The sequence below is a fragment of the Symphalangus syndactylus genome, chromosome 15 (genome assembly GCF_028878055.3).
Source record: "Symphalangus syndactylus isolate Jambi chromosome 15, NHGRI_mSymSyn1-v2.1_pri, whole genome shotgun sequence".
Lineage (NCBI taxonomy): Eukaryota > Metazoa > Chordata > Mammalia > Primates > Hylobatidae > Symphalangus > Symphalangus syndactylus.
Window position 1 is genome coordinate 97,924,843 of NC_072437.2, and position 12,959 is coordinate 97,937,801.

General features: G+C 35.5%; 1 protein-coding gene across 14 annotated transcripts in view; it reads left to right on the forward strand.

The window, feature by feature from the left end:
- Nucleotides 1–12,959, forward strand: part of PDS5B (PDS5 cohesin associated factor B) — a 189,614-nt gene that overhangs the window by 78,362 nt on the left and 98,293 nt on the right. For 13 of the 14 annotated variants that reach the window (XM_055244893.2, XM_055244895.2, XM_055244899.2 and 10 more), the window contains 2 exons: nt 6,019–6,099; nt 11,423–11,563. In XM_055244893.2, the coding sequence (XP_055100868.1) occupies nt 6,019–6,099; nt 11,423–11,563 (222 nt within the window). Of the gene's footprint in view, nt 1–6,018; nt 6,100–6,359; nt 6,746–11,422; nt 11,564–12,959 lie in introns of those variants that run through there. The other variant, XM_063619285.1, reaches the window with a different exon arrangement.

Below are 12,959 nucleotides of genomic sequence, written 5' to 3' on the forward strand. Positions count from 1 at the left end.
ATGAGGAACAGTGGACATGAAAAAGATCAAAAACAATTCCATGAGGAATATTTTATGCTAACATATTTGAAATTAGAATAAATTCCTAGAAAATATAACCTGGCAAATTTGTCTTGAGAGAAAATCAAGACAAATAGCCTATAACCAATACATTTAGTTGGTTTTAAAAACTCTACCTATAAAACAAAACTCTTCTTTTCAAACAACGATAGCAACAATAACAGCAGCAAAAATAATAACAGCAGCAGAACTCAAACCAACAACAAAAGAACCTGTAAACCCATTACCAGGGATTTCTGTTGATTATTTAAGTGGCAAATATTCCTAACTTTCAGCACACTTCCAGATTATAGAAAGGACTACTCCATAACTCATTTTATGAACAGAAAATAATCTTCCTAGGGAAACCAGGTGCAAACCAAGCAAGAAAAAAAAAAAAAAGGCTAATTGATTCTCAATGTAAAATAGTAATTTCCAGAATGATTTAAAATACTATTGATAATCACCAAATTGGCTTTATTTTAGGAATACAAGGATGGATTAACATTACGTTAGTGATAGACTAAGATACTTGTTTAATAGATCAAAGAGAAAGACAAATTTTAATAGATATAGAAAAAGATGGATACAATTCATTGTAATTTATAACTTAGCAAATTTGAAATAGAACTTACATTGATAAGGAGATATGTATGATACAGTATTTAATGGTGAAATGTTGAAACATTCTCTTTGACGTGAGGAACATTGTAAAAATACTGCTTCTATTCAGACAAAAAGGCAAACATGCTTTAAAAAAATTTTGTATTTATTTATATATTTTGAAATTTCAGTAGCTTTTGGGGTACAGGTGGTTTTTGGTTACATGGATGAATTGTATAGTGGTGAAGTCTGAGCTTTTAGTGCCCCTGTCACCTGAGAAGTGTACATTGTACCCAGTGTGTACACAATGTGTTTTTTGTCTCTTGTCCCCTCTCTGCCTTCTGATTCCCTGTAGTCCATTATATCACTCTGTGTGCCTTTGTGTACCTATAGCTTAGTTCCCACTTATAAGTGAGAACATACAGTATTTGGTTTCTCATTCCAGAGTTACTTCACTTAGAATCCAAGTTGCTGCAAAAGACATTATTTCATTCTTTTTATCGCTGAGTAGTATTCCATGGTGTATATATACCACATTTTCTTTATCCACTCATCAGTCAGTGGACAGTTAGATTGGTTCCATATCTTAAGCATGCTGTTTTTAATCCTCATTATAGTAGGTGTGTTGTTATTAGTGGAATAAAACAAGGCAAATACAATATAAGAGGATTAGAAGAAACTGAACCGAAATGGGATTGTGCAGAAAACACAAAATGGTGTACAGACAAATTTATAGAAAATATTAGAACATTCTAGAAGGTTGTGAGACATAAGAAGATACAAAAACCTGCTAGCATAATTTCAAAAATTTTTCATTTGTAGCTTTAACAAAGATGTAAGGTACTTAGAAATTTAACCGTAATGTGTATCACCTTTATATTGAAAATTGTTATAATTGACTGAAAAGCGTAATAGAAGACTTACATATGTTGAGAGATTTACTGTTCATGGAAGGGGAGACTCAGTATCATAATGATGTCAATCTTCTGCATACTGATCAATAATTCAATCAAAAATAGAAACCGAGGCCAGGCTCAGTGGCTGTCTCTCATCCCAGCACTGTGGGAAGCCGAGGCGGGGGAATCATGAGCTCAGGAGTTTGAGACCAGCCTGAACAACGTGGCAAAACCCTGTCTCTACAAAAATTAGCTGGGCAAGTGACTCATGTCTGTAGTCCCAGCTACTTGGGAGGCTGAGGTGGGAGGATCGCTTGCAGGGAGGTCAAGGCTGCAGTGAGCCGTGATCACACCACTGCACTCCAGCCTGGGCGACCAAGTGAGACTGTCTCAAAAAGGAAAAAGAAAAAAAAAAAGAAAGCGATAGCATATGTACTTGTGTGTAATTTGACAAGATGAATCCAAAACTGACGTGAAAGAGCAAATGACCAATAATAGCCAAACAGTTTTGAAGAAGAATAAGAAAACAGGGACCTAATCTTGACATTATTTTCATGTGTCCCTTTGGCTATAATCAGTCAGTGATAGACAAAGGGACATATGGAGATAATGAAGAATTTCTGAATGAAAGCATCCTTACGTAGAAGCTGAGAGAGAGTGGGTATTACAAGTTATCAAAGGGGGGAATAAGAAATTAGTGAATGGTTTTAGGACAGTTTAGCACTTATATGGAAAATAATAAAAATTAGATACTTATCTCAGACCATACGTGAGAATAAATTACAGGTGGAATAAAGGTCTAAATGTGAAAAGTAAATTTTTAAACTTTTGTTTGAAAATAAACGTCTTTGGGGGCTGGGCGCGCTGGCTCACGCCTGTAATGCCAGCACTTTGGGAGGCCGAGGCGGGTGGATCACAAGGTCAGGAGATCGAGACCATCCTGGGTAACACAGTGAAACCCTGTCTCTGCTAAAAATACAAAAAATTAGCCGGGCGTGGTGGCGGGCGCCTGTAGTCCCAGCTATTTAGGAGGCTGAGGCAGGAGAATGGTGTGAACCCGGGAGGCAGAGCTTGCAGTGAGTCGAGATTGTGCCACTGCACTCCAGCCTGGGTGACAGAGCAAGACTCTGACTCAAAAAAAAGAAACATCTTTACAACCTCAAGATAGGAATGAATTTCTTAAGAAAGATACAGAGAGCAAAGCTGTATGAGAACAGACTGATAAGTTGGATTACATTAAAAATAAAAGCTATTTGTGGTAACCAATATATGGAATTGAACTGTGTCTATCAATGGATGAGTGTATAAAGAAAATGTGGTGTATGTATACAATGGAATATTATTCCAGCCACAAAAAAATGAAATTCTGTCATTTGCGGCAACATGGATGGAACTGGAGGTTATTTTGTAAAGTGATATAAAATGAGAACAGGAAAACAAATATGTTTTCACTTGCGGGGGCTAAAGGAAGGTCTCATGGAAGTAGAGAATGGAATGGTGGTTATCAGAGGCTGGGAAAGGAACTGGGGAGGGGAGGAATGAAGCAAAGTTAAGGAGTACAAAAATACACGTTAGATAGGAGGCATAGTTCTTTCTAGTATTTGTTTGTTTGTTTTTTGAGATGGAGTCTCGCTCTGTCGCCCAGGCTGGAGTGCAGTGGCGTGATCTCAGCTCACTGCAACGTCTGCCTCCCAGGTTCAAGCAATTCTTCTGCCTCAGCCTCCCAAGTAGCTGGGAGTATAGGCATCCGCCACCACGCCCAGCTAATTTTATTTTTACTGGAGACTGGGTTTCGCCATGTTGACCAGGCGTGGTCTCGCACTCCTGGCCTCAGGTGATCCACCTGCTTCTGCCTCCCAAAGTGCTGGGATTACAAGTAGGAGCCACAGTGCCCGTCGTCCTCTTTCTAGTATTTGATACTACAGTAGGGAAATTATAGTTAACAACAATTTATATTTCAAAATAGCTAAAAGAGAAGATTTGTAATGTTCCCAGGACAAAGAAAACATAAATATTCGAGGTGATGGATATGTCAGGTACCTTGATTCGATTATTATTGAGTGTATACATGTATCAAAATAGCACATGTACCCCCAGAATAAGCACAGTTGTTACATATCAATAAAAAAAATGAAAAAGCGTCTCCATACTTTGACACCATAAATATTGTGAAAAGACAAATATAGACTAAGGTGTGTTATGCATGTACAGACAGTTCCTGACTTAATGGTTTGACTTATTTTATAATGGGTTTATTGGGGGTATTAAATGCATTTTGACTTACTATGGGTTTATTGAGATGTAACTTCATCATAAGTCGAGAAACATGTATAATTGATGAAAGTTTAGTCCGTAGAATCTATGGAGAAAATCTAAAAATAAATAAGAGCAAGACTAAACAGCCTAATTGAAAAATGGCAAAGATAGAATTTACAGAAAATTACTTCTCATTTACACAAGGAGACTTGTACAAGACATATAATTTAATGTCAATGAATAGGAGAATCAGTAAAGAATCTAGTATATCTAAATAGCAGTTAGTATGAATGAAATAATAAAATACAATTTTAGACCTAAAACCATTAAAATCCTACAAGAAAACCTAGGCAATACCATTCAGGACATAGGTGTGGGCAAGGACTTCATGTCTAAAGCACCAAAAGCAATGGCAACAAAAGCCAAAATTGACAAATGGGATCTAATTAAACTAAAGAGCTTCTGCACAGCAAAAGAAACTACCATCAGAGTGAACAGACAACCTACAGAATGGGAGAAAATTTTTGCAACCTACTCATCTGACACAGCGCTAATATCCAGAATCTACAATGAACTCAAACAAATTTACAAGAAAAAAACAACCCCATGAAAAAGTGGGCGAAGGACATGAACAGACACTTCTCAAAAGAAGACATTTATGCAGCCAAAAAACATATGAAAAAATGCTCATCATCACTGGCCATCAGAGAAATGCAAATCAAAACAACAATGAGATACCATCTCACACCAGTTAGAATGGCCATCATTAAAAAGTCAGGAAACAACGGGTGCTGGAGAGGATGTGGAGAAATAGGAACACTTTTACACTGTTGGTGGGACTGTAAACTAGTTCAACCATTGTGGAAGTCAGTGTGGCGATTTGTCAGGGATCTAGAACTAGAAATACCATTTGACCCAGCCATCCCATTACTGGGTATATACCCAAAGGACTATAAATCATGCTGCTATAAAGACACATGCACACATATGTTTATTGCGGCACTATTCACAATAGCAAAGAGTTGGAACCAACCCGAATGTCCAACAACGATAGACTGGATTAAGAAAATGTGGCACATATACACCATGGAATACTATGCAGCCATAAAAAATGATGAGTTCATGTCCTTTGTAGGGACATGGATGAAGCTGGAAACCATCATTCTTAGTAAACTATCACAAGGACAAAAAACCAAACACCGCATGTTCTCACTCATAGGTGGGAACTGAACAATGAGAACTCATGGACACAGGAAGGGGAACATCACACTCCGGGGACTGTTGTGGGGTGGGGGGAGGGGGGAGGGACAGCATTAGGAGATATACCTAATGCTAAATGACGAGTTAATGGGTGCAGCAAAACAACATGGCACATTGATACATATGTAACAAACCTGCACATTGTGCACATGTACCCTAAAACCTTAAGTATAATAATAAAAAAATAAAAAAAAAAAATAAAGCCAATTAAGATCTTTAAAAATATAAAAAATAAAATACAAGCATTAAGGCAGGTAAATCTAAAAATATGCTGAGTAAAGAGTGTGAGTTTAAGGATATATACAGTGTTCCTGTTCTCTGGAATATGTTTAAACTGGGGTACTGACTCCTTTTTTTATCTTTACTTCCTTGTATCATTATCAAAGTCTCTTAGAAACATAGCTTCTTATGATGTTTTTTCTTGTTATCTTCCCCCTCCGTACTTTACTATTTGTTGTATTTCCTGTTGTATCCTTCAACTTACCTGTGCTCTGAAATGTGTTTGAGTAATCTGCTTTTTTACAGCTGCCCAAAACTCCTTTGTCCTTCCCCGCCTATGGGATCCCCATCGCTGCCCACATTAGAACATAGTTCATTCTCTTAGGGTATTTTGTGTTTTTTGGACCTGAAGTGGAACAGCCTGTATTTGTACTTAACTGATTTGATTTTGGGACTAGATCTAGAATGACTGTATCTAATAAGCATTTATTGACCATTTCTGTGTGGTTTACATTATGTTATGAACAAAATAGGAAGAGAATATAATTATCCTTACGTGGATAGAATCTTAGATCCAGTAGGCCAGTTAGTCCTAAAAAAAGAAAAGTGGTTTTGCCTTCTCTCTTTTATTCCAATTGAGTCTTAGTTTTTTCATTCATTTACTCGGGTAGCATTTTGAATACAGGTAATATTTTGCTTTTCATAGTTAGAGATATATAATATAGATATTGTTTATGTTTTTCAGAATTTAAACAAGCAAGCATATGATTTGGCAAAGGCTTTACTGAAGAGGACAGCTCAAGCTATTGAGCCATATATTACCAATGTAAGTCTTACTTGTAATTGGTTGTCAGAAGGATTAAACCGAAAATTTAAAGACTTGATAGATGCAAAATTTCGTCAGATAGTATATAGTTTTAAAAACAACAAATATGTGTTGTTTTAACCCTTAAGTAATATATTTTCTTTCTCCTTCTTAAAATTATTCTTGCTTAATATTTTTTGGAAGGCTTGCTCTCATCCTATTTGTTCTTTATCTTCTTTTCAAATTGCCTGAGAACTTAAACAGTTTTATTTTGGTTAGCAAGATATTCTGTTTGTTTCTACTGATAGAAATAGAGTTAAATGTAATTAGATAAAACATATGGAACTTTTCATTATTCAGAGACGTTGCTTACAGGTTTTTGGAGCTTAAATTGATTTGTACAAGAAGAAGATATGAACTTATATTAAGACCTAGAAATTGAAGGCAAGTATGAATGGCAGTAGTGATTTAGTAAAAGTTGCTTATCTATTGCTATTCCTGGGGTAGATTCCATATAAATCTATCTTTTCTGAAAAAAAGGAACAATTGTAATAAAATGAGCCCTTTCAGTATCACCCCAAATCTACTTACTTATGATTGACTATCTTGTATTTATTTATAGAAAGAAATATTTTTTAGCTGCTAGGTTCACTGACAGAAGTTTATGGTAAGTTTTATTTTCTCTCCACAGTTCTTTTGAGTTGTACAGATTTAGGTGGCAGTATTCATATTATATTCTGTGTGAATGGTGCCTCCTGGAATACAAATGTAGAGTACAGTGTTAATGGTGGCCCTTGGAATTGTGTAACAGTTCAGTCCTTCCACCTGCTTTTCAGTTTCACTCACCTCCAGACAAGTAAAGGATATAAATTTGCATTCCTGAGTAAAGTAAGAAAGAAAGCCTTTAATAATTACTTATGCATTCTCCTAAAATTTATTGAGGGAGAGTTTTTCTTGTAGTATACACAAATTTAAAGTCAGTGTATGAAATATATCATGAAAAGATGTACTTTGAAAACTAACTACTTCATAAAACAGTAACTTAATAAATTCCAGCTTTTGTTTCTGGCTTATAGCCTTAGAGAATCCTAAAGATACGATGATTTGGAAAAATTAATTTAATTTGTAAGGAAATTGTTTTGAAGGGTAAACTTTCAGAAGCTGTGGAATCAAATCTGTAATCTATCTTAATTGCTCCAAGATTTTCAGGGAACTTCAAATACTGGTTTCTGCAGTTTTGTAAGTTACGGGTACTGGCTGAGATAAATTGGTTGGATTGAGTTTTTTCATCATTGGCTTAGTGGCACTTGAAGTGTGTAGACCTAGACTTAAAACATTCTGTAATTATCCTTTTCCCTTGCTTCAAGTACTTCTAAATGACTATTTCCATGGGCCATTAGAGCACACTAGGTGAGCTCCTCCTGGTGGCCATTTATTTAAACTCATATTGCCAAGCCAGTTTTTTTTTTTCTTTTTTTTTTGGGGGGTGGGGGACCCATCTTATTTTGATGTCTTTTCCTGGCATAAAAATAAGAAAAGAACACTATACCGTATTGATATCTCTACTATTATTGGGAAAAATCAATATTTGATTGGGGTAATTAAAGGAAAAAACCTACAATAAATGATGATACTTGTTCGGTGATTAGGTTCGTTATACTGTTCTCTCAAATTTTGTATTTTTGAAAATGTTTATAATGGAAGTTAAATAAAAAAAGGCTGAGGAAATATTTTTAACAATCCCAGAATACATCAAGGTAAAAACATTTCTTTATCACTTATACCTTGTGTTAATTTCCTGTTTTTCTTGCTTGCAGAAATAGAATCCTTCCCCATTGAACTCCCCAAACTTTCATATTATGTCTATTAAAAGCTGGGGAGCAGGGGCCAGAGTGTTCTGAGTACACATTGAATTATATACTTTCTCCCAGTACGTTGTCCACTATTTTCTTATTTCTCCCTGTTTTCTTGTTCCTTGCCTTATTTGAAGGTTAGCTAGGAAATAAGAATTGCTTTTTCCTTCCCTTTAGTTCCTTTATGTCTACTTATGTTTCCATTTCAAAACTTTATAATTACATGTAAAATCACTTTCTAGTGGACTTAATTGTCTTGTAGTAGGGTAAAATTAGTTCAGTGTTAGAAATCATTCTTAGCCCTTTTGGACTTACAGTTAAAACAGCTATTATTTATTCATCCTCCTAGTTGAGAATTAGCAAGTAAAAATAGGAATAAGATACTGAGATAATAACCCTACTTCTCTCTCTTTTCTGTTTTTCTTTTTCATTCACACATACAGACACATTCTTTTTTTTTATTGATAGTATTTCTTACATATCAAGACTTAAGAAATCACTGTGGAGGTATAGGTTATTTATTTATTAAAATTTTTTGTTGTTGTTGTTTGAGACACAGTCTTGCTCTGTCACCCAGGCTGGAGTTCAGTGGTGTGATCTTGTTACACTACAACCTCTGCCTCTGAGGCTCAAGTGATCCTCCCACTTCAGCCCCCTGAGTAGCTGGCACTACAGGAATGAAACACCATGTCTGGTGAATTTTTCCTTTTTTAAAAAATTTTTTGTAGAGACAGGGTTTCACCATGTTGCCCAGGCTGTTCTTGAATTGCTGAGCTCAAGCAATCCGCCTAAGATTATAGGCGTGAGCCACCATGCCCAGCCTAGGTTATTTTTTTTAAATAGAATTTGTTGTAACACAACAATCCAGGAAGCTAAACAGTACATATATTTTTGTTTAAAAGGTAAAATGGAGTATCAAGAACAAAAAGTACATGATGATAATTCTAAAAATTTCCTACACACATCACTTCTTAATGATGTTATTTTTCACTAGTTCTTTTTTTGTCACAGATTTTAGGATATGGCAAAAAATTATTTTGTTGGACTGAAAAAAGCACATCCAATCCTTGTTGGAATAGGTAAAATTTGGTTAAATTGCTGAATTCCACTGAGCCTCTGTTTTTGCACCTGTAATGCTTGGGTGGTGGTGGAGAATGTGTTATTTAATGTGAAAGCACTTTGTAATTAAAATTAGCCATGTAAATTTAAGGTAGAATTTATTACTGACTGGTGACATCTTTCATTAGGAGGCATTTGCTGTACAAAAAAATTAATTTGTAGTATGTAATTAGCTACCCATTTGTAAATGAAAGAATTTTTGGAAGGAAATATTTTAATCAAATCTAAATCTACCGCCACTAAATTTTCAGCTCTTAGGAAGGGCTTGGATTGTTTTACCCATATTTGTATCATACTGTCTTTTGCATATTTTTTATTCGTTTACCAAACATATATTCTATGCCTCCTCTGTGCCAGGCACTGTGCTAGGTAGGCTTTTACACATTGGAGAAGACCAACTTGGTCATTGCCTTTTTGGCGATTATAAAAGTGTTCAACACGTTTTTTTTTTTTTTATGGAATTTGTGAGAAATTAAACCAGGGAATGTTTTTTTTCCTTAATTTTTCAAATAAGTTTTTCCTAGACTGTTAGAAGATGATGATGGTTTGACCACTTTGGTGGTGAGACTGGGAATAATTATTGTTCTTTATTAAGGAAAATACTATTTATTAAATAAATAGTACTTGTTTTACTGTTTTTTAAGCAGGAGGAAGTTTGTGAATGGAAGCAAAAAAGCCACTTTATTTTCAGCCTGAACAAGAAATTAACCTTTGATGTCATGAAATTCTCTTCCCATAAAATTGATAAATAGGAAGGACAAACAAGTTCTTTTTAAAACAAATAAAGAAAGAATAGCAAAATAGAATTTGTTCTTCTTTCTTCATGGCTAGGTAGTCTGGTCTGATTCATAGACCTAAAAAAGTCACATAAAAACAACCCAAGAAGTAAAAGTAAGCAGAAAAGACATAGAAATATGAAATCCTCCACTCTGTACTTTCAGTATAGAAAGCTAAAGCCTAAATAAGCCAGTTGTGTGTTAACTGTCACAGAAGAGATTAGGGCAGCTTGTATGGTATAAAGAATCCTTGACTCCTTCTCCGCTGAGACTCAGGAAACCATTGAGGATACATGGCAGGGTATGCTTTTGGTTAATTTTTTATGTTTTTGGGAGATTTTAAATAGGAACTTGACAGTTATGCCATGCATCTTTGCCAACTTCAGTAGTAATCTGATAAATGATCTGAGTGTGGAAACTAGTTAGAGCTAGCCATATGGTAGGGAAAAATTGTTTAAATTTGGATTTTCCTTGTGTTTGTGTGTGCTTTTAATTGGATTTTAATTAGTGTTGTAAACCGTGTAGATATGTACACATCAGAATGTAAAAGAAGACAGAGGATTAGGAAGAGGTAGTTTTTTATCAAAAATAAAAATTTGCAAATTTCAAACATAGAATTGCCTTCTATGAAAATGTAAGAAGGCTGTGTCTATGGGATGATGTTTTCTTCCATATGTACTAAGGTGAACAAGCTATTATCCCTCACCCTTAGGGAGATTAAGACATTGTATTAGGGTTTTCTAGAGAAACAGCCAATAGTGAGTGAGTGTATGTATATACAGACACACATACACATATATGTGTGTGTATACACACAGACACAGAGACACATGTATATGTATGAGAGGGAATTTATTAGGGGAATTGACTTATGAGATTACAGAGTCTGAGAAGTCCGAGATTAGGCTGTCTGCAAGCTGGAGAACCAGGGAAGCCAATGGTGTTACTCTTAGAGGCAGAAGGCAAGGCTTGAGAACCTAGCAGGGGACTGGGCTGCTGGTGCAATTTCTGGAGTCCAAAGGCAGGAAAACCTGGAGTTCTGCTGTCCAAGGATAGGGGATGAATGTTCCAATCCAGAGGAGAGTGAATTCACTTTCCTTTGCCTTTTTGTTCTATTTGGCCTTCCAGCCTGTTTGGATGATGCCTTCCCATACTGAGGGCAGATCTTTCCCACTCAGTCTACAAGCCAATCTCCTCTGCAGACATCATTGCAGACACACCCAAGACACAATGCTTTACCAACTATCTAGGTATCCCTTAATGCAGTCAAGTTGACACATAAAATTAACCATCCAGAAATATACACAAATAATAGAGGATAGAATATAGTCAGTATTATAATGGGGAGCAGAGTATATTTGAAAAGTAGAATGTTTATTGAAATGTTTCGGTCTGTTTTATTGTATACAAGATGGATTCCATGTTTTATCTTTTCATATAGCCTATATTGGTTTCCCATATAATGTTAGAAAATATTTTGATATGCCTAGTTTGACTTTGTATAAAATAATGATGAATTTGGTCAAATAATATTTTAAAACATTCATCTTGTCTCTGGTTTTTCTACTAATGATAGGCTTTCTTTCTCCTCAAAAGTTTTTTAATCAGGTTCTGATGCTTGGGAAAACATCTATCAGCGATTTGTCAGAGCATGTCTTTGACTTAATTTTGGAGCTCTACAATATTGATAGTCATTTGCTGCTCTCTGTTTTACCCCAGCTTGAATTTAAATTAAAGGTAACTTGTAAAAATAATACGATTCTACCAACCGAGTTATTAGCAAAGAGCATTGTTTATAGCTTTTTAATTTTTACAGTAGTTTTAACTGAATGTAAGAGACGAGGGGGAAGTATTACTATTATTTCTTCACGTATTTGTGCCGTGTCTGTCTGTGAATCTTTAGTGCCTGGCAGGTGCCTAACAGATAGTAACTGTTTAATAAATGATTAGCAAGATGGTATTTTCCTCCAGACATTTTCCAGATAAATTCTAGGATTTGACTAACTTTTGAAGTCTTAGCTATACATCAAGCTTATGTTTTCAAGGCACAGTTTATAGTAGTTCCTTTGACCACTGAGGCCATAAAAATAGTTTAGAGTTTGTTATCCACATAGTGTGAAATGCTTTCCCTTTATGCATATTATCTCATATTGCCTATGTTGAAAGTTTGTTTGCTTTTTATATAGTTCTGTGAATTTTTTATTTTTTTGAGACAGGATTTTTTTTTGTTTTGTTGCCCAGGCTGGAGTGCAGTGGTGTGATCTTGGCTCACTGCAACCTGTGCCTCTCGGGATCAAGCAATTCTTCCACCTCAGCCTCCCAAGTAGCTGGGACTACAGGCGTGTGCCACCACCCCTGCTAATTTTTGTATTTTTTGGTAGAGGCAGGATTTCACCATGTTGGCCAGGCTGGTCTCAAACTCCTGACCTCAAGTAATCCATCTGCCTCGGCCTCCCAAAGTGTTGGCATTACAGGCATAAACCACTACCTCCGACCCAGTGAAATTTTTTGGTAGCATGTTCCTAACTGCTTTGACATTAAATTATGCTGTAAAATTGAGCAGAATTGGAGAATACTGTTTTCTTTTTCAAATCATTACAATAAGATTAAGTAAAGCTGGTTATAATTATTAATCTTTGTGGACCCAGAAAAGTTCTTAAATTATGTCTGTGTCTAAAAATTTGGATTTTCTTTCAAAAACAAAACAGTCCACATTGGTAATATGAACACCCGAAGTAGCCAGTAAATAAGTATTCTTCTTATATTCTGGAGTAGTTTTTGGTATATTTCTGAAATGAGCCATTCAATTAACTGGCCTTCCTGTCCCCCTTTTAATGTGGTTAGTGATTTGGTGAGGCAGCAGGTAGCCACACCTCTAATTATTTGTTGGTTTATATGATTTTCTCAAGTAAAAATATTGAGTAAATGCTATGCATGTTCCCACACACTATGAGAAATATAAAAATAAGGAAATTATCATCCCTGCTTTCAGCAAACTTAACATCTAGTATGAGAGGAAGAGGAAAAAAATCCAGATCTAATATGAGGCCAGATATTATAAGTGTCATAAGAGATACAAACAGCGTACAATTGAAGCAAAGGAAACAGCATGCAGAAGCATATAGAGGTAGGA